General features: G+C 32.3%; 1 protein-coding gene and 1 non-coding gene across 5 annotated transcripts in view; both read left to right on the plus strand.

Annotated features, from left to right (window-relative positions):
• Positions 1-23661, plus strand: part of LRRIQ1 (leucine rich repeats and IQ motif containing 1) — a 208509-nt gene that overhangs the window by 152336 nt on the left and 32512 nt on the right. For all 4 annotated transcript variants that reach the window (XM_078449636.2, XM_078449634.2, XM_078449635.2 and 1 more), the window contains 2 exons: positions 20271-20403; positions 22716-22776. In XM_078449636.2, the coding sequence (XP_078305762.2) occupies positions 20271-20403; positions 22716-22776 (194 nt within the window). The remainder of the gene's footprint in view (positions 1-20270; positions 20404-22715; positions 22777-23661) is intronic.
• Positions 12701-12803, plus strand: LOC132660445 (U6 spliceosomal RNA). The gene has a single exon (XR_009601795.1). It is a non-coding gene; the product is annotated as a U6 spliceosomal RNA (small nuclear RNA).

Below are 23661 nucleotides of genomic sequence, written 5' to 3' on the forward strand. Positions count from 1 at the left end.
ATTAATTTTTATTGGACACTTATTATAAAATACATATGCTTACTTTAAGGATTAAAATATATTTTGGAAATATCAGCAAGAGACAGTAGATTAGAGAAAACTGAATATAAACTTTAAAATGAAAAATAAAATAATTTAAATTAAAACCTATAATATAGGTTTACCTGCAGATCAGAGAAAGTTGAAGAAATAATGAACTTGGAAATATGTGAGAAAACATTATCTAGAATCTAGTGAAGATAAGCCAATAGATGAAAAAATTAGGAAATAAAAATATATGGAAAAAGTTAGGGAAGGTTTAATTATGTCTAAATGGAATGAGGCAATGGCAATATCCAGTAAGATAATGACTGAAAATTTTTCTGAGCTGGATGAAAGGCATCATCAACAGTTTCAAGAAATTGAATTATAAGCAGGATATTTTTTTGTCCCCAAAATCCAGAGCTACTCATCAGAGAAAAACTTTATACATCAGAAAACAAAAATCTTACTGAGAAAAAAAGGAGACTCATTACCAATGAAGTTGCAGTTAGACTAACAGCTGATGTCTTAAAAACAATAGAAGGCAGAAGAGGTAGAATATCTCAGTGATCTGTAAGTTGTATGAATGGAAGTTACTGTCAAGCTGAAATTCACCAGAATAAGAACAAAATACAGACATTTTCTTTGTTTAAATATTGTTTTTGTTTGTTTTCAAAGCACAATTTTGTATTTTTACTTACTTTTTTCACTTGATTTTATGCCTTTTTCTCATCATGATAAGTGTGTTTTTTAATCCCCACCCATTATTTCCCTCATCCCCCCCCTCCCCCAACAACCTCCCCTCTGGTAACCATACGTTTGTTCTCTATAGTTAAGAGTTTATTTCTTGGGGCACCTGGGTGGGTCAGTCAGTTAAGCGTCTATTGATTTCGCCTCAGGTCATGATCTCGCAGTCATGAGATCGAGCCCCCTATCAGGCTCTGTGCTGAACATGGAGCCTGCATGGGATTCTCTCTTCCTCCCTCTCTCTCTGCCCTTCCCCTGCTCACTCTCTCAAAATAACTAAATTAAAAAAAAAAAACAAAACAGTCCTTTTCTTGGTTTCTCTCTTTCTTTTTTCCTTTGCTCATTTGTTTTGTTCCTTAACTTACATATATGAGTGACAGCATTTGTATTTGTCTTCCTCTGACTGACTTATATGGCGTGTGGCCTTATACTCTCTAGCTCTATCCATGTCATTGCAAATGGCAAGATTTCATTCTTTTCTATAGCTGAATAATATTCCATTTTATGTGTGTACCACATTTGCTTTATCCATTCATCTATTGATGGACACTTGGACTACTTCCATATTTGGCTATTGTAAATAATATGGCATTAAACAGGGGTGCATGTATCCCTTTGAATTAGTGTTTTTGTATTTTGGGAGTATATCTCCAGTAGTGTGGTTCCTGGATCATATGTAGTTCTATTTTTAATTTTTTGAAGAACCTCCTTATGTTTTCCATTGTGGCTGCACCAATTTGCATTCCCACCGACAGTGCAAGAGGATTCTTTTTTCTCCACCTTCTTGCCAGCACTTCTTGTTTCTTGTATTGTTGATTTTAGCCATTCTAACAGGTATGAGTTGATATCTCATTGTAGTTTTTATTTGTATTTCCCTAATGAGGAGTGATGTTGAGCATCTTTTCATGTATCTGTTGACCATTTGTAGGTCTTCTTCAAGGAAATGTCAGTTCATGTCTTCTGTCCATTTTTTAATTGGATTATTTAGGTTTTGGGTATTGAGTTGTATCAGTTCTTTATACATTTTTGATACTAATGCTTTATCAAATATGTCACTTGCAAAGCTCATCTCCCATTTAGTAGGTTGCTTTTTGGTTTTGTTGATTGTTTCCTTCAATGTGCAGAAACTGTTTGTTTTGATGTGAATCCAATAGTTTATTTTTGTTTTATTTCCCTTGCCTCAGGAAACATATCTAGAAAAATGTTGCAGTGGCTGACTGCCTGTGCTCACTTAAAAGTTTTTATGCTTTCAGGTCTCTTATTTAACCCCTTAATCCATTTTGAGTTTATTTTATGTATTGTGAAAGAAAGTGGTCCAGTTTCATTCTTTTGCATGTGGCTGTCTAGTTTTCCCAACACCATTTGTTGAAGAAACTGTCTTTTTCCCATTGTATATTCATTCCTCCTCTGCTGAAGATTAATTGACCATATAATTGTAGGTTTATTTCTGGGATCTCTTTTCTGTTCTATTGATCTATGTGTCTATTTTTGTGCCAGTACCATACTGTTTTAATTATTTATGCTTTGTAATATAACTTTAAGTTTGGAATTGTGATGCCTCCAGTTTTGGGTTTTTTTTTTTTCATTTTCAAGATTGTTTTCTATTTGAGGTCTTTTGTGGTTACATACAATTTTAAGATTGTTTTTTCTAGCCCTGTGGAAAACACTGTTGGTATTTGATTGCATTAAATGTGTAGATTTCTTTGGGTATTATAGACATTTTAACAATATCTGTTCTTCCATTCCATGAGCATGAAATGTCTTTCTATTTCTTTCAGTCATCTTGAATTTCTTTCATCAGCGTTTTATAATTTTCAGAGTAAAGGTCTTTCACCTTTTGATTAAGTTTACTCCTAGATATTTTGTTGTTTTGATGCACTTGTAAATGGTATTGTTTTCTTAATTTCATTTCCTGCTACTTCATTATTGGTGTATAGGAATGCAGCAGGTTTCCATGTGTTGATTTTGTATCCTACAACTTTACGGAATTCATTGATCAGTTCTAGTAGTTATTGGTAGAGTCTTTAGGGTTTTCTGTATATAGTATCATGTCATCTATATATAGTGAGAGTTTTCCTTCTTTATATTGTCTAATTTCTGTGGCTTGGACTCCCAGCACTATGTTGAGTAAAAATGGTGAGTGAGAGTGGACATCCTTGTCTTGTTCCTGACCTTGGGGGAATAGCTCTCAGTTTTCACCTATTGTGTATGATGCTGGCTGTGGGTTTTTATTATGTTGAGATATGTTCCCTCTAGACCTACTTTGCAGAGGGTTTTTATTATGAATGAATGAATGTTGTATTTTGTCAAATTTTTTACTGTCTCTGTTGAAATTATCACATGGCTTTTTTTTAATATATGCAACCTGATATTTATTGTAGCATTATTTACAGTACCCAAGATATGAAAGTAACCCAAGTGTCCACTGGTAGATGAATGTATAAAGAAGGAGTGGTATATACATATACAATGTAATATTACTCAGTCCCATCAGCTATGACTCTTTAGTAAACATACCCACTGGGGGTGCTCTATACAATGTGTGAATGGGGGAAGGGGAGAAACCCAAAAAGGAGGGGCTAGGAGTTAACTCAGAGGGTGTCCACTAAATGTTGGTCTATAAATTTCTGTTGTAGGAGAGAAATTAGAAATGCTAGAAACTACAGGTAATAAAGACATTTCAGAGGAAATGATGCGAACTCTGAGATAACAATATAACAAAAATCTTATTAATTTAGGACTATGACTTTATTTATACCTTGCTTCTGACCAAAAACTGATGTGAATAGAAAAATGCTTGATTTGCAGAATTTTATTTTGCCAAATATTTCTGGGGCAGGACATATCCATTAGTAAAGCAAAATGTCATAGCTGTGGTTTATATCAAATTACATTCGGGGCGCCTGGATGGCGCAGTCGGTTAAGCGTCCGACTTCAGCCAGGTCACGATCTCGCGGTCGGTGAGTTCGAGCCCCACGTCAGGCTCTGGGCTGATGGCTCGGAGCCTGGAGCCTGTTTCCGATTCTGTGTCTCCCTCTCTCTCTGCCCCTCCTCCGTTCATGCTCTGTCTCTCTCTGTCCCAAAAATAAATTAAAAACGTTGAAAAAAAAATTAAAAAAAAAAATTACATTCACACTTGACTATTCCTAAAATCAGTATTTATTTGTGAATTATTAATATAACATATAGAACTGAATTCTTTTAAGAAACTATACTTCTTCTAGTAGCTGATATTGAGTAAATGATTTTTTATAGATTTAACTTATCCTGCAACTGCTGACTATGGGATTTAGAAAGCCATAAGTAAGGTGTGTGTCTACTGCAAAGATTAATGTCTAATCTCATCATTAGTTCTAAAACTATAAAGATTTCTGTCCCTAGTAAACAAATAAAACAACAAAGTGTGATTGTATGGTTTTATTCTTTCTCTTATTGATGTGACATACCACGTTGAATGATTTGTGAATATTGAACCACCACTAGCATCTTGAGAATAAATCCTACTTGATCATGATGTATGATTTTTTAATACGTTGTTGGGTTTGGTTTGCTAATATTTTGTTGAACATTTTTGTATCTATATTCATGAGAGATAATGATCTGTAGTACTCTTTTTGTTGTTGTTGTGTCCTTATTTGGTTTTGGTAACAGGATGATACAGGCTTCATAGAATGAATTTGGAAGTTTTCTTTCCTCTTCCATTTATTGGAACAGTTTGAGAAGAGTGAGTATTAACTCTTTTTAAAATATTTGGTAGAATTTGCCCGTGAATTGATCTGGTCCTGGACTTTTGTTTGTTGGGAGTTTTTTGATTACTAACTCAATTTCATTGCTAGTAACTGGTAGTTTATATGTTTCTAGGAATTTATTTCTTCTAGGTTTTCCAATCTGTTGACCTATAGGTTTTTATAATATTCTGTTACAACTATTTGTATTTCTGTGATGTTGGTTGCTATTTCTTCTCATTCACTGGTAATTTTATTTGGGTTCTCTCTCTCTCTGTCTCTCTCTCTCTCTCTCTCCATAAGTCTGGCTGGAGGAATCAGCTCCTGGTTTCATTGAACTTTTCTATTTTTTTACGTTGCTATATCACTTATTTCTGTTCTAATCTTTATTATTTGCTTCCTTTTGCTGGATTTCGGTTTTGTTTGTTCTTCTTTTTTCTACTTCTTTTAGGTGTAAAGTTAGGTCTTTATTTGAAATTTTACTTGCTTCTTGAAGTAAGCCTGTATTGCTATAAACTTTCCTCTTAGAACCCCTTTTGCTGCATCCCAAAGATTTGGGCCCCTTGTGTTTTCATTTTCATTTGTTTTCATGTAATTTGGGATTTCTTCTTTGATTCCTTGGTTGACCTATTCATTGTTTAGAAGCATGTTATTTCACCTCCATGTATTTGTGGCCTTTCCAGATTTTTCTTTTGGTTGATGTCTAATGTCATATCATTGAAGTCAGGAAAGATACATGCTATGACTTTGATTCTTTTTTTTTTTTTTTTAATTTGTCAAGCCTTGTTTTGTGGCCTAATGTGTGATCTGGTCTGCAGAATGTTCCATGTGTACTTGAAAAGAATGTCTATCCTGCTGTTTTAGAATGGAATGTTCTGAATATATCTGTTAAATCCATCTGGCCCAGTGTGTCATTAAAAGCCATAGTTTCCTTGTTAATTTTCTGTTTGGATGATCTGTCCATTGATGTAAGTGAGATGTTTAAGTCCCCTGGTATTATTGTATTACTATCAAGTATTTCTTTTATGTTTGTTATTAACTGTTTTATGTATTTGGGTGCTTTCACGGTGGGTGCATAAATATTTATAATTGTTATATCCTCTTGTTAGATTGTTCCCTTTATTATTATATAGTGTCCTTCTTTGTCCCTTGTTACATTCTTTGTTTTGAAGTCAATTTTGTCCAATATAAGTACTGCTACCCTGGCTTTATTTTGGCATCCATTTTCATGGTAAATATTTCTCCATCCCCTCACTTTCAATCTGCAGGTGTCTTTCAGTCTGAATGAGTCTCTTGTAGGCAGCATATAGATGGGTCTTTTTTTTTCTTCCAAAAAAAGCATTTAGTCCATTTGTATTCAAAGTCATTATTGATAGATATGTATTTATTGACATTTGTTACTCCTTTGTAATTGTTTCTATAGATTTTCTCTGATTCTTTCTTCTCTTGTTCTTTTTCATGGTTTGTGGCTTTCTTTAGTGATATACTTAGATTCCTCTCTCTTTATTCTTTGCACATCTATTACCGGTTTTTGGTTTGTGGTTACCATTAGGTTTGCATATAACATCTTCTGCATATTTATATAAAGTTGAAAATTGCTTAAGTTTAAACCCATTCTTCCCTCCTTTCCCTACCCATATTTTAGGTATGTAGTGTCTTATTTTACATTCTTTTATTTTATGAATCCTTTGACTAATTTTTGCAGAAGTAAAATCACTAAACTAAGAAAAATTTAAAAATATTTGGAACTTAATGGAACTTTTAAATTCAATGAAAGTGAAATGAAGACACCACTTATTATAAAATGTGTGGGATGCAGCAAAAGCAGTGCTTAGAAGGAAATTTATAGCAAAGTGCATATATTAGAAAAGAAGAGGGGTGCCTGGATGGCTCAGTTGGTTACGCATCCACCTCTTGATTTTGTCTCAGGTCATGATCTCACAGTTCGTGAGATCGAGCTTCACATTGGGCTCTGCACTGACAGCAAGGAGCCTGCTTCAGATTCTCTCTCTTCCTCTCTGCCCCTTCCTCTCTCTCTCAAAATAAATGAATAAACATTTAAAAAAAGATCTGAAGTCAATAATCTAAATTTCTACCTTAGGAAACTTGGAAAAGTAAAGCAAATTAAAAGTGAGCAGCAGAAAAAAAAATTATTAGAGAAGAAATCAATAAAATTGTAAACAGGAAATCAATAGATAATGAAACCAGAAGCGGGTCCTTTAAAAAGATCAACAGGATTAATAAGCCTCTAGCCAGGCTAACTAAGAAAGAAAAAAAGAGAGGACACAAATTACTAATATCAGAAATGATAGAGGGGACATCACTCTAATTCCATGGACAGTAAAAGAAAAATAAAGGTATGCTATGAATAACTCCATGCCCATAAATATAATAACCTAGATGAAATAGATCAATTCTTTGGAACACAATTTGTCAAAACTTACATAATAATAAATGGACAAGCTGAATAAGCCTATATCTCTTGAATAAATTAAATAAAAAATTAATCACTTTCCAAAATGGAAAGTGCCAGGCCCAGAGGGGTTCCTGGTGAATTCTATCAAACATTTAAGGAAGAAATTATACAAATTTACTACAATTTCTTTCAAAGGATAAAAGCAGAAAGGATACCTTCTAATTCATTCTTTAAGGCCAGAATTACCCTAATCCCAAAGACAGACAAATACTTTACAAGAAAACTACCGACCAATATCTTTCATGAACGTGATACAGAAAATTCTCAACAAAATATTAGTGAATCAAATCCAACAATTTATAATGAGAATTATACACACTATTTTGGGATTTATCCCATGTATGCAAAGCCAGTTAAACATTGAAAAATCAATGTGTCCATCACATCAACAGGCTAAAAAAGAAAAATCACATGATACCTGTAGAAGCCAAAACACATTTCACAAAACCCACCATTCCTGATAAAATTCAATAAACTAGGAATAGAGGGGAGCTTCTTCAAGTTGGTAAAAAATGTCTACAAACAAACCTACAGCTAACATCACACTTAATGGTGAGAAAGTCAAAGCTTTCCCACTAAAATCAAGTACAAGACAAGGATGTTGCCTGTAACCACTTCTTTTCAACCTTGTACTGGAAGTGCTAACTAACGCAATAGACAAGAAAAGGAAATAAAAGGTATACAGAGTGGGAAGAAAGAAATGAAATGTTTTTGTTTGCAGCAACATGATCATCTATATAGAAAATTTGAAAGCATAAGAAAACTTCTGGAACTAATAAACAATTATAGCAAAGTTTCAGGATGTAAGATACAATAGTCAATCACTTTCCTATGTACTAGCAATGAACAAGTGAAATTTGAAGTTAAAAACACAATACCGTCTACATTGTCCCCCCAAGTTAAATGTTAGGTGTAAATATACAAAATATGTATAAGATCTATATGAGAAAAGCTACAAAACTTTGATGAAATAAAGCAAAGACCTCAATAAATTGCTAAATATTCTATGCACATGCATAGAAGAACTCAATATTGGCAAGATTTCAGTTCCTCTTAATTTGATCTGTAGACTCAGTGAAATCCCAGAAAATCGTTTTGTGGATATTAACAAACTGATTTTAAAATGTATATGAGAAGGTAAAAGACTCAGAATAGCCAACACAATATTAAAGGAGAACAAATTTGGAGGACTGACAATACTTGATTTTCAAGATTTGCTATAAAGCTACAGTAACCAACACAGTGTGGTATTGGCAAAAGAATAAACAAATAGATCAATGGAGCAGAATTTAGACAGCCCAGAAATAGACCCATACAAATATGGTCAATTGATCTTTGACAAAAGAGCAAAGACTGTCTTTTCAACAAATGGTTTTAGAAGAAGATGACATCCACATAAAAAAAAAAATCTAGACATAGACCTATACCACTCACAAATATTAACTCAAAATAAATCACAGGGCTAAATGTAAAATGCAAAACTCTTAAGACTCCTATAAGATAACATAGAAGAAGATCTATATCTAGATGGCTTAGGTCATAGCTATGACTTTTTAGATGCAACACCAGTGGTGCAATGCATAAAATAAATAATATGATACGCTGGACTTCAATAAAATAAAAAACCTGTTTTCTGCTGAAGACAATGTCAAGAGAATGAGAAGAGAAGCCACAGATGAGGAGAAAAGAATTGCAGAACATTTATCTAATAAATGACTACTATCCAAAATATACAAAGAACTCTTAAATCTCAATAAGAAGAAAACAAACAACCCAATATCTAAAAAATGAGCCAATGACCTTAACAGACATTTCAATAGAGATATACAGATGGCAATTAAGTATATGAAAATACATACCACATCCTATGTCTTCAAGGAGATACAAATTGCAACAAGATACCACTACACACCTGTTAGAATGGCCAAAATTCAGAATTATGACAACACCAAATTTCGACAAAGGTACGGAGCAACAGAACTCTCATTTATTGATGATAGGAGTGCAAAATGGTTCAGCCACTTTGGAAGACAGTTTGGAACTTTCTTATAAGACTAAAAATATTCTTACTGGAGGATCCAGCAATCTCAGTCTTTGGTATTTATCCAAATGAGTTGAAAACTTATGTCCAAACAAAAATCTTCACACAGATGTTTATAGCAGCTTTATTGATAATTGCCAAAATTTGAAAACAACCAAGACATCCTTCAGTAGATAAATGGATAAACTGTAGCACATCAGGCAATGGAATATTATTCAACAACGAAAGCAGATGAGCTACCAAGCCATGAAAAGACATGGAAGAACATTAAATGGATATTACTAAGTGAAAGAAGCCAACCTGAAAAGACTATGTATGATTCCAAGTATGTGACATTCCGGAGAAGGCAAAACTTATGGAGATAGTAAAAAAATCAGTATTGCTAGCGGCTGGGACTGGGGAGAAGGAGTAAAGAGGCAGAGCATAGAGGATTTCTAGAGCAGTGAAAAACTACTCTGCATGATACCGTCATGGTGGATACAAGTCATTATACATTTGTCCAAATCCATAGAAAGTACAGCATCAAGAGTGCACCCTAATGTAAACTGTGGACTTTGGGTGACTATGATGTTTCAGTGTAGGTTCATAGATTGTAACAAATGTACCACTGTGGTGGGGAGTGGCAGCATGTTGGTAATGGGGGAAGCTTTGAACATGTAGGGGAAGGGAGTGTATAGAAAAATGTCTCTACTTCAAATTTTGTTTTAAACGTAAAAGTGATCTAAAAAATGAATGTTATTAATTAATTTTTAAATAATATAAGGTAAATATTAAGGAAGTAGCAAAGAGAGGTCAAAAATTCTAAACTGTATTGGGAGAATTTTATTATATCTTTCTTAGCAATTTATAGAACAAGCACTCAAAAAATCAGTAAGGACATGGTTTGATAAACCAATTTAATAGCATTTGCTTAAAGGACATATATAAAATACTCAACAACTGGAGAATGTACATTACCCTCATACACATACAGGAAATTTACAAAACTTTAACTTATACTGACCTGAAATGAGGTCTCAGAAATTTCTTAAGGATTGAAATCATGTGCAGTGTGTTTTCTGAATAAAATGTAATAAACCATAAATGAACCATAATAAGATAACCAGATAGTATTTATTTTCTTGAAAATTAAGAAACATCTGAAAAATTCATGAGTCAAAAAATCATAAATATTAAAAAGTAACTTAACAATAAAAAAATCTATGTATTGCAGTATAAAAGCAATAGTTAATACAATTTTTAAAAGTAAAACAATTAATCGATAAAGATACATTTTTTGAAAGAAATTTGATTAACTCCTGGCAAGTCTCATTATGAAAATGAAGGAGAAAGCACAAACAACCATATCAAGAAGGAAAACTGGGACGGATGACAAATGATACAAACTAAAACAGTAGTAAGGGAATATTGTGAACAACCATATGGCAGTACATTTGAAAATTTGGAGAAAGTGAACAATTCGTAGAAAAATATAATACCCAGACTGACCTTAACTCTAATATTAAACCTAACATTCTAGGCAAGCAACCAGAATGGAAAAAAATTTCAAACTGTGATAGTATTTTTTAAATCATGTGCCAAAGAATGTGTCTCACAAAAGAGGTACAAGACCTTACCAGGGAAATTGTAGAACTCTATCAAAAAATGTTAAAGAACAACTATAAGTAAATCTATGAATTGAAAGACTCAATTTCAAAGATTTAAATTCTCCCCAAATTAACAGTGGATACTATGCTCTCTCAATTAAATCCCAAGAGGTATTTATGGACATTGACAAGCAGAATCTAAAAATGTATGGAAAGTCAAAATCCTCAAATAGCCAAAACACATTCAACAAAGATGACTAAATCGAGAGGCCTTGCCAAACACCATAACTTATTATTAATAAGCTCTTATTATAGAGCTGAAGCAAATAGTATTGCATGGTATGGGTGGTACGGTATGGACGGGATGAGATGAGGTAGGATGAGATGGTAATTCCAGGATAGGGTAGGACAGGGTAGAGTAAAATAGTACAGAAAATGGTAACTGATGGAGACCCCTGCATATATGCTTAATTGATATTATAAGACAAATTGCATTCTAAATCAGTGGGGAATAGATAGACTTTCCAATAAATTTTAATAAATTACCTATATTAAAAATTAATTGGGGCGCCTGGGTGGCTCTGTCGGTTAAGCGTCCGACTTCAGCTCAGGTCATGATCTCATGGTCGGTGATTTCGAGCCCCGTGTCGGGCTCTGTGCTGGCAGCTCAGAGCCTGGAGCCTGCTTTGGATTCTGTGTCTTCCTCTCTCTGTCTCAAAAATAAATAAACATTAAAAAAAATTAATTATGTCCACCTTAAAGAACTAAATATAAGAAGCAAAATCATAAAACTTAACAGAAGACAATGTGGAAGAATATAACATTGGATATGGAATTATTTCTTTAACAATATGCAAAAGTACTGGTCATCTTGATAAATATATTTACATTAAAATTAAGAATCTCTATAAAGCCAAAATGTCATAATAGTAGTGAAACAACCCACAGAGATGGAGAAGGCATTTGCCACGCATATAATCAACAAAGTTCCAGAATGTATAATATCCAGAGTGTATAATTCCTAAAAGTCATTAAAATACAAATAGCCTAATAGAAAAAAATAAATAAGAAGCCTTAACATATTTTTCACAAAAGAAGAAATCCAAATAACTTGTGAACATATAAAAAGGTGTTTAATCTCATTTTGTAGCAGAGAAATACAAATTAAATCTGCAAAGTTTAAAAAAAAATCCTAACAAAAATAAGATTTGGAAAACACATAACCAATAGGACTTATATTTTGCTAATTGAAGTATAATTTAGTACAACCATTTGGAAAACGTTACATGTGGTTGACTTGAAGATATCCATTTCATACAGTCCTTCGAATACATTCTTAGATGCTTGCCCTATAGGAATTTGTACAAGGATAGGGCAGTATTTTTCTTAATAACCCAAACTGGAAATAGCCCCTGCGTCTAACAACAATGGAATGGATAAACTCTAATACATCCATACAGTGGAAAACAGTATGACACTGAAAAGTAATGAATTGCACCTATACACAGCAACATAGATGAATCTCATAAACAATATTGAGCAAACAAACACAAAAGAATAACTACAGAATTGTTGCAAGCAAAGCTATACTATAATGCTTATACATAGGTAGTGAAAATTTTAAGGAAATCAAGAAAGTCAAGGTTATAAACTTTAGCATAGTGGTTATCCCTAAGAGAAGAGACTTTTGAGCAAGACTTCTTGTATGCAAGCAGTGTTCTATTTTTTTTTAAATGATCAGAGATCACATGGAATATGTATTTATATTTTTATTTATAGAATAATTTTAATATATATTAAAGTATATAATTTTATATAAACTATAAATATATATAAACATAAATATTTTATGTTTATATATATTTTTGTGTCTATATTTTTATATCATATACTTATATAAATATAAATATAAATATATAAATAAAATAAAATATATGTAAAATATAAATTTTATATAAAATAGTTTATATAAAATGTAATTTATATAATATTTATGTATGTATAATTACTTATACACCTTGAAATTGTAAACACCTGCTAAAGCCATACTTTGTGTACATTGTATATTTCACAACAAAATAAAAATGATTAAAAGGAGCTTTCCATGCCCACGTGGCAGCACATATACTAAAATTGGAATGACATAGAGAAGATTAGCATGGCCTACACAAGATGACACGCAAATTCATGAAGTGCTCCATATTTTGCTTTCCTTCCTAATGGTCTATGTCTATGATACACAAAGTGTATCTATGTCTACATAATATGTCTATGATACACAAAGTGACTTGATCAATTGAAGTCCCTTCCAGCTTCAAACCCCACCCCCAATTTCTCCTCAGAAAAGAGCTTCCACATACCAATATTTATATAAGTAGCTTAAAGCCAAAAATTAATTTTGTAGGGAATACTTGTAATGCCTATCTTGACTTGTTTCCTGACTACAATGTAAGTAGATCAATAATAGTTTCACCTATCTTTTCAATTAAAAGTGAAACCAGTGAATAGAGGCCCTTATTCATTTATGAATGAATTTCTGCTAGCTAAAATAAAAATCTATCTTTCTAAACAAAATATGATGAAAGAAAAAATTTTGCATCAATAAAGTATACACTTAGAAAACTCTTAAATCTTCAGTGTATGGAGATATTTGTTTAAATTATAACCTATGGAAAACAATAAGTTTGGGACCAGGTTTATTAGTCTCTAATATGTTTTTCATTCAAACTGTGAAAGAAAATTATTTTTACTTATATTTACTTATTGGTTTTTATAATGCAAGCAATATTTTAATATATATTCAATATTTTATGTGATGTTAGCTCTGTAACAGAAGCATATCTGTATTCTTTTTGACAAGTAGAAAAATCGTCACATGCAGAAAACTAATAGTCAATGAGCAATGCATTATGAATGTATTAACATACATACTATGAGTATTTCTGTTTTGTAGCTATAAAAAAGCAGTGATTATAATGATATAAAAATGTTTAATTGGGTCCATCAAGTCTCTATCATTAGTGTATCAATATAAAACTATTTATTGGCTTCTTTTGAAGTAAAACTAGTAAAGGAAATTAATCATGTACTTGGCCCTCAATTAAGATATATACATAAATGAGTAAAATTAGAGATGTCTTTTTACCAGAGTAGAAGCTTTTAGATACAGCAAGAATCTGAAGTCCAACTATACAAACAAACAAACAAAAAACAGGTGGAAGTAATATTTATGTGGCCCTATGGCCATGATATTTTGAGGGCCAACCTACTTATATCATCAGCCTCTCCTTTATTCCATTGGGTGGGCCCTAGTTTGGATGACCTACTATATTAACACTCCCTGAGGGAGTCTAGATTGGATAGGGGAATATTTTCCAACAGTAATTAAATTGAGAGAGTGAAACAGGAGAGAATCATGTCAATGGAACCTCCTTCATGCTTATTACTGAGCAATTGCTAAAAATTATTTGAAATAACTTGAAATCAATTAGGACTGTGTACCCTTGTTATCTTCTGGAAATTAACTTTTTTTTTTTAAAGACACACTAAAATCCTCATATATTATGAAATAAAATACATTAAAAAGTACCTGTTACAAGGTTTAGAATCCTGGTAAGGAGGACTCCCTGGACTCCCCCAGAAAATTGTTCTTTCTAGTTTTGTGGTTAATCCTGGAATCTTTCCAGTGACCCCCTGGAACCTTAGTCTTGGCCTGGATTTGAAGACTCCTACAGATAGTCTTACCTCCTGCATAGCTAAATCTAGGCCCATGGCAACTGAGGTAGCACTAAGACTATGCATAATAGCCTTTAACTTAGGGGTAAAAATAGCGAAATGGCTACAGTAATTAAATCCTTACTATATGTTAGGCATGATATGTATCCAGTTATTTTATATTATTATATATATTTTAAGAGGAAAAAACTGAGGAAGAGAGAAGGTAGATAATTTGCCCAACATCACACAGTTAGTAGGTGAAAAAGCCAACTTATAACATGCAAGATAGATGCTAGCAGATAGATCACTGAGGTGTAGCCTCTCCAATATAGACTGAATTAATTTATTCTATAATCAATTTCTCAAATGTCACAATTCCAGAACCTCTTCTAATGAAAAATTAAGTGGTGTGCCAGATTCATAGGAAACACAGAAAGCAATCTTAGACAATGGCTACCAGGTAGTTCTAAAAACATCCTGTTAACACTTAATATTACTTAGAAATGGGTAAATCTGCCAAAGCCATGACAATGAAAGATGAGTACTTATTTTTCCTTTTACCTCAGGTTCCAATACAGCTTGGCACAGCACTGTTACTGATCCTGTCATTTAAAGCTTTTTTGTTTATCAGGGATTTTTCCATTAATTTTTATTTAAAATATTACATGAAAATATTTTTAACCTTGATTCCTGACATTTTTGTTAACCCATTAAATTTTGTGCCTGAGGTATTTCATTTGCCCCACTTGACTTACCCTAGTCCCAGCCCTAGTTAACAGCAAACATGGGGACAAATTACACATTAATGTGACTATACATATGACTATATAACTTTATATTGCTCTCGCAGAAGAAAATGAAGGACTACTAGTTTCGTAATATTTGATACTCCACTATAAAGATATTAATGAGATTATATTCAACTGAACATATAAATGGCAAAACATCTCCTTTCTGGTAGAAATATATATTAGTTGAATACAGAAGACCTATTATAAATGGTTAATAAGCACAACTACATCCACTTTGTGAATGTTTCTGTTATTTCAGAGGGATTCACTTAAATATAGCATTTCTATAATATTGAAAGTTGCATCTGCAAAATCTATGTATTTTAAAAGATAATTTAGTAACTAACTTTCCTTTGCTTTCTCATAAAGATCGTTCATATACTTTACGTATCACCCAACCCCCCAGACAGACAAATTTTGAGAATTAATCTAAATGTCAGAAACTAGCAAGTATTTTTCATTCTAGTACTTTTTTTTTTAACCTCCCTGCCATAAAATATAGTGAAATATGTAAAGGAGTGATTAGTGCTGCAGTTAGCCTTTGACCCTTACATACAAATTTGGCTCTATTCCCAAAATTTCTGTTTTTAAAGTTTTGCAACAACAATCCTCTTCTTTATTCATGAAATAATTTTCCTTAGTGATCAATTACATATTTATTTAAATATATCATAAAAGAATAGGAATGTTGCTTGTCACACACAAATGGCTCTTAGAGTTACTGGTTTCATGCCAATGCCATCAACTTTCCAACAACAGATTGGATTGGTTAAGGAAGAAGCCATAAACAGCCTATCAACAAGTATTTATACAGATGTTAATGAATTTAAAATTCTGTCCGTGCCAAACTCCAATTTTATTTGTGCTTTATTCATGAGGTATGATGCAATAACTTCTTTTAATAAACATGTACAGACCACTTATACTTTATAATGGAAACATATTTTTAGTGTTTCCAGCATGAGATACATAGAATCAGCCATTTATCAAAGTTACCAAAAATAGTTCCATTGTATGTAGCATTTTGCTCATCATGTAACTATGTCCTCCAAAAGCTTTTGGTAAAGAGATGAACTCATCTCTATCCGTGAAACCAAGAATATTTTTTTATTATATTACTAAGAAAGGCCATTAGGAGAAAAGAAAATAGTCATGGGAAAGTTGCCATATGTATTTAAAATATAAATAATTAGCTTTTTTTGTGTGTCCCAAATGATAATTGAATCTTAATCTCCCTGTGTGTAGGATATTATGATATACTGAAAATTTAGAAAACATTTATTTGAAGCATATGGGTTTAATGAACACTTATTTTTTTCATGAAGAAAAGAATAATATTTCCATTAATTTCAAAAGAGACTTCATTTCTTTTAGTGAGCTTTTTAAAGCTGAACTGATTTCCTCTAGGACTGCATACACTGTGGACATTTTATAAAGTAACCTTATATGATGGAGTAGTTTTTGTTTGTTTGCTTTTTAATTTGCCACCTTTCATTGGCAGTTTTTATCCCAAGCTAATTATGATTTTCGGGGCTGAAGTTTCTACTGTAATGATTAAGTTAATTATATATAGGAATGTGTTATCCTCCACAATGCACAGGTTTATCTACATGCTAAAAATCTAAATCCCAGCTCAACACTTCTCAGGTCACTTATAGAACATTAATCAACTGTGACAATTATTCATTTCACAGGTATTTATTGAGCACTATCCTACTATGTGCCCCTTAAAGAGTTTATATATAGTAGGAAAAACAGACACATGAATAGGAAAGGAAAATATAACATAATAAATGCTATCATGGAGTCTTTATAGGAACCTTTGGAGGACATCTCCAAGTTAACTTGAATAGGAAATATAGTGCTGACAGATCAAGGACTTACCCCAAAGAATATAATTTCCAAACTGAGACCTGAAGACAAATCAAAAACAACATTGGCAAAGTGGGTAATCTGAAGCATAGGTCTATAGGCAAAAGAAACCATTTTGAGTAATTATAATATTTTTGAGTGATTGAGGCAAGAATCTAACATGTGTCTGAAGGTATATGCATGGCTTGTATGCCATGCAAAAAATAAAAATAAAAAAAATGAACTTAATCCAAGGGCAATGGAGAATCAGGAGTTTAACCTATGAAGCAGCAAAATTAGATTTATGTTTTAGCAAGGCCATTTGCAGTATGGAGATAGGTACATGGGAGCAAGACCAAAACAAACAAACAAACAAACAAACAAAAGACCAGTGAAAAGGCTATTAGAGTAATTCAGAAGAAATGATGGTAGCCTGATACAAAATAGTAGCAACAGGAATCCAGGAAATTTGACAGATTGAAAAGAATTTAAGAGGTAAAGTATTCAGTTGTAGGTTGAGGAAGAATGCTGGTTCAGTACGACTCTGGTCTCTGATTTATACATTGACAATGGTGGTACCATTTGGGGAATTTGGAAAAAGTGGAATAATACACGAGTTCAGCTTTTTTACATACTCAGTTTAAATTATCTGTGCAATGTCTAAATGGCAAAGCTTTGGATGGATACATGTGTCAAAAGGAGATCATGAAAATGATTGAAGAACTTGGATGAATATCCTCATACAGGAAAATTATAGCCTAAGAAAAAAAAATGGGGCCAAGATCAAACCCAAGAAGAATCCTGAGATTGGAAGGGATGGCAAGGGCAGAGGAGCCCTTGAAGGAGACTGGGGTTTAGAAAAAGTCAGAGAAAAAACAAGGAGAGTGTAATGAAACAAAATACAAAGGAAATAAGACTTCAAATTAATGAAGCAAGACCCAAAGAAGTAGGAAAGGAGAGGAGGTAAAAGGTTTCAGTTTCTGCAGGCAGAATGGTGCCTCTTCTACAACGGAAAGGTTTTACTGAGCAGCCTGACTAATGACAAGCATCCATTAAGTTATCCATATCACCATTATTCTTCTTATGCAAGATACTAAAAACAGAACTTCCTCTGCAAGTTTAAAAGAGTTAATTGTCTTTTCTTCTTCTCAGTGACAGGAGTAATCCTGAAATAGTTTAACCAAAACAAAATCAATTTCTTCAGTATATGAATTGCAGTATCTTCAAGTACATCCAGCCAACTTCACCAACATGCTTATTCTGTTTCTTACACTGAGCACACGCCAATCTACCAATCTATGCCTTAGGGTTAAAATGGTTAATATGAATTGGGCCCTTACAGTGAAATCTCTCATCTTTACTCAGGACTGTTGTTTAGAACTTTGGCTGAGGTCTGATGTAAAACCACTTAGGATTTATGGAGTGTTATCGTAGAGCTGAGGAAACCTTTCCAAAATGAGTACTTTAAAAAGTGACTATTGCAAGTATATGTCATTATTTTAAAAAACAGAAAGACACAGATAATTTTTTTGTATTTTAGCTAAAAGCACAATTTAAAAAAAGCAAATAAAAATAAAAAAATAAAAGTACAATTGTTACACAAAGATTCTCCACATATCAAGAGTCATAAGGTTCTAGCTATAGGCTCAGTTGATTATCAGTGGTCACTGAGTCCTCACTACTTTCTATCACTGCCCTTACGGGCCCAACATCTGGTTTGGTTAACCAAGAAAGGCTGATAAAAGGTTCGGACTCTGCTGGAGAAAAGACTTAACGCTGTACAGTAACTGGAAGTGATAATGCCAAAAGTTCCCTTTGTTTGAGTCTCCCGTATAGTTTCTACATACCTATATGGTCAGTTACCAGAATGGTGTCTCCTCATGGATTCAACGGTCAGCTCTCTCATGGCAAGCGATTGCTCCTCCAATCTAGCAAACATGGAGAGGTTGACTTAAGCTCAGGAAGCAAGAGATAGGGCCTTTTAGAAACATAAGGTGGCATGAGAAGCAACAGCAAGTTAACTTCACTAAGTTCACATAGTTTAGAGAAATAAACACCTTGATTTTTAGCTTTCCTGAGAACTGGCCACCCTATCTTTTTGAATTGAAAACTAGAGTCATTTCACCAATTTCAACAGCAACTTTTAAGGAAAAAAGACATGATAGGTATTTCATCCTCAACATGCAGAATGACAAATGTATGTATGAGTGTGTGTGCCACATGCATCAAGCATTTGTGGTTGGCCTTGTGTCATGCTTCATTTGTTTTCCAAACAACTTGCAAATAAATATAAGGTGACTTTCTGTGTGCAAAGATCTACACTGGATTAATAAGATAACATTTTAAATATTGGGTTTTAAATTATAGAATTCTTGTTAGCTTGATTACCAGGAGTTAGTTTTTAAGAAGTACCTTTCTCTGGTGTACTGTCAATCGAACTACAAAGCTAACAAGTCCCTAAATCTGGTAATGGCTCAAAAAAAGATCAAGTCTATGGAGGAAGGATCTAAAACAGCAGGTGTTTGGAGTAGTTCCGAAATGCATACCATTGACGTAGTAGTAACATCCACAGAGTAAAACAAACAAACGAACAAAAAAACAAACACAAATGTATAAATGTTATATTTGAATATAAAGGTTGGATTTTTAATTTTCTTTTTTCTTTTCCTTTACTATTTTCATTGTTTCCTTGTATTCTTACCTTATATAAATTTCTCCTCTTGCATATTCCCATATCCATTTACATTGTTATGCTTCCCACCTCCTTTTTTGAAATAGCTACTATGGCATAAGCACAGGTTCCCTAAACCTCATATTATTATATTCCAAGCTTAAAATATTGCATTAGCTTACACAAACCAAGCTGAGTTTTATGCAAAATTAAAACTCTGTTTCAAATACCCTCAATATAATTTATGAATTCTACATAGGTATAAAGTTAGTATAAGAACAATTGACTTTAAAATAAGCCTGAAAAAACATCATAATGGACAGATATTCTTTTCATACTAGAATTGTACTCTACCAAATTTGATCTTTGTATTTTTAATGTAAAAACTAAAAAACAAGTCCTATAAAATGTTGGCTACAATGAAACATTTTCTTTTTTTTTTTTTTTAAGATAGATGGGTTTGAAACTCAAGCAGGAAAATTACTGAAGTGACTGACATTTTTCTTACAGATGACCTGACTCCCATGAATTAGTCTTTTTTTTTCCCTTTCTTTCTTTTGATAAAATTGTTTGCCTAGACTGAACTACTTGGCCAAAATTTGATCTCTTTAAATAACAAATAAAATTTCCACATTTTTCCCCAGGTAAGGAAGAAGAATTTATCTACAAGGATGCCACTGCAAATGAAAAATTAGAAAGGAGTAAAGAATACACATACCAATGGCTTCACACACAGGTTGGGATTCATGAAACAACTAGTTCCAGAAATATGAAATGGTGAGGTCATTTCCTTTAAATTAGATTTTTGTATTGTAAACACATCTTGAAAAGTGAAACCTAGGTTAATTGTGCTAAAACAAACATGACTTTATAGCCAAAGGCCAATACATCACGTTGCCAGGTTGTAAAAGGCCTCTTACATAGAATAGATTTAATCACTTTTTATATTTTTTACCCTAAAATGTTTGAGAACTCTGTTTCTGTAATGCTTAAAACTAAGAGATGAACCACACAAATGATTCTACTGTATAAAGTTAAATGCATGGTATCCATTAACTGTTTAAATATCATATGTATTGGAGGTGGTATTTTATTTTGTGTCCTTTTTATGTTTGGCAGTTAAATTATAGTTCAACACTGCTGCTGCTGCTTTACCAGTAGTATAACTAATTTTCAAGGATGTCTCCATGCTACAGTTTCCTCTTTTATAGTAGATGATAATATGTTATCTATCTCACAGCATAGAGGTGAGCTCACAAGGTGGAGAATATCAGTATATATTCTCAATAAACACATCCTTTAACAATAAACAAGATACCTTGAATCTAATAGGTAATTAATTAATTTTTGTTACATTAATGTACATATTAGTTTGCTAGGACCTTTGTAACGAAATACCATAAATTGTGTGGCTTAAACAGCATAGATTTACTTTCTCACAGTTCTGGAAGCTATAAATTCAAGATTAAGGAGTCAGCAGGTTTGGTTTCTTTGAAGGTCAGTCTTCATGGTTTGTAGATGGCCACCTTCTCACTGTGCCCTCACGTCATCATCCTTCATTCTCTTTGTGTTTTAATCTCCTGTTTTTATAAGGACACTGGTCATATGAGATTGGAGCCTACCAGTATGAACTCATTTTACTGTAATTACCTCTTTCAAGGCTCTATCTCCAAATATATCACATTATGAAGTATTGAGGGTTAGTACTTCAACATATGAATTCTGATGAAACAAAATTCAGCTCACAGCAATTTAGTATAAACCACTGAACCAAAAGTTATAGGAAAATAATAAAAGTCCAGAGATAATATTTTGGAAAATATTTTCAAGACTTTTGTTTAACTACATGTGTCCAGAAAAAGAATTTAAAAAGTGCTATTATAAACACTTACTAAATATATAAATTGATATTGAATCTAAATGTAGCTGACACTTTGGAAATGTTTCCAGGCATTATAGTAACTATTTAAATGACTAACAAAAGACAAACAAAATCCTACAATCATGAGGGTTAACCCTTAATTTAGAAGCGAGTTAAAATATGTAAAAAAAAATGAAATCTTTTTGTAATATATATAAATTGAAATGTTCATGTGGTCAATTCTATCCATATAATTCCTTTAAAAATATGGAAAAGGGAGTGAAGAATGAAAGTGAAATTAAAACAATATTTTATAATTTGGATTATTTTGTCCTATTTCATTGTGAGCAAAGAAAATAGGAATAAATCAATCAACATTTGAGAACATTAAGTATTATAATTAATGCAAGCACAATTTCTTTTACGTTGGTGTTAATCAATTTAATGTAATTCATAAGATGGCATCCTTAAAACTATAAACAAATATAGTGTAACTTATAGTTTATCATCGATCTTAATCAGGTATAAGAGGTATTATTCAGAGATTTTTAAAGTATTAGGATAGATAAGGTGAAAATATTAGCAAAATGTTTCAGGATATATTTTAGACATATTTAAACACTTAACAATATCCTTTACCCCTAAATAAGTTATATTTAAACACATGATATAACAGGAAATTGTTCATAGCTTTTCTCTCTTGAAAATATATAAAGGAATAAGTAGATACTCTGAGAGAAATTGTTTTCAAGAACAGAAGTTCTTGAAAAGCCAAATGTCAATATTCTAGTTTTAAACAGAAATGAATTGTGAGCATTAGTATAATGCTTTAAACACATTACAGATATTTTAAAAATAAGAACCTTTGCCTTTCTCATAATACAAGTAAGATATATAAGTAAAAGTAAATAAAATATTTATATGTTCTATAATTTATTAACTATCATTGGTACTTTCAAATTTTTGCCCTTTATACCTATTTGTGTTTGGCAAAGAAGAGTGGCATTAAAGTGGTGTTTAGAAATTTAAATTTTATGTCAAATTGAATTTTCAGATGACTATGGAAAGACACATTTGTATATATGTTTGCATACAGCCCAATTTAATAAAACTATTATTTCCACTTTGTAAATTACTGATTCCTCCCAAACTTTTCACTGGGCATTTCTTTAATATTCTTCCTCTACATTTATATAATAATATGATTTTTGTTTTTGTCACTCTGCAGCAAACACTTCTTGCCTGAGTTAGATCCAGATATACTTAACGGTGGAAGAGTTCAGCTTGTGGTAAGAAATGTGTTTAAAGTTACAAAAAAATGTTGTAGACACTAATCCTTAGTAAATGGCACTTTAAAATACGTCCATAATTAGTGTAAATTATGAAAATATCACAACTCTGTCTATTTGGGGTGATCTCAAAATACTGTATATTAAAATAATAACCTGTAATAATATGTTTTCTTGACTTGTAATATAACTTTCAAATCTGATATTATTTAAAATCTTGATTCTATATGACAGATTTTAAAATATTAGCATACTGCCACATTTAAAATAATATTACTACGAATAGGAATTACATAATGAACTTATTTACTTGAATATTTTAAAAGAATAGGATACTGAGGGAAACATAAAAATACCCTCACAAGTTGGAAAATCAAACCAGATAAAAATTAACAAGTAATTGTGACTCAACCACTCTAAGTAATGAAATAAAAGGTATTGGAACTTTAGGAACAACCAAGTTTTAAACATGGTGACCAGAGTGTAAGACTCTAGACAGTATAACTATATGTGCATTGCAAAAGTCAATTGGGCTATACGCTATCAGAAGGAAGACTATGTTAACAGAAAGAGAATGGCAAATATGGAGTCTAGAGAAATGGAGCCCACAAAACAAGCAATTGTCAGTATGTTTCCAAAAGTTTCCAGAGAAGAGGGTACCCTAACCAATGATAGAAGTGTGTGGTCTCTTTGGCAGGTGAAAATGGATGCATCAGGTGACCCTAACTTTATGACACCTTTCATTTATAGCAACCTATTAATACTCCTTGCACAGATTCTACATTCACCAAAAAAACTAAATATAATTTAGCTTGCCAAGTAGCACTTAGCATAAAAAGATAATGCACTTTCTGATGGAACCTAGTATGATGGTATCAAGAGCAG

Source organism: Panthera onca, chromosome B4 (assembly GCF_046562875.1).
Source record: "Panthera onca isolate mPanOnc1 chromosome B4, mPanOnc1 haplotype 2, whole genome shotgun sequence".
Taxonomy (NCBI): Eukaryota; Metazoa; Chordata; class Mammalia; order Carnivora; family Felidae; genus Panthera; species Panthera onca.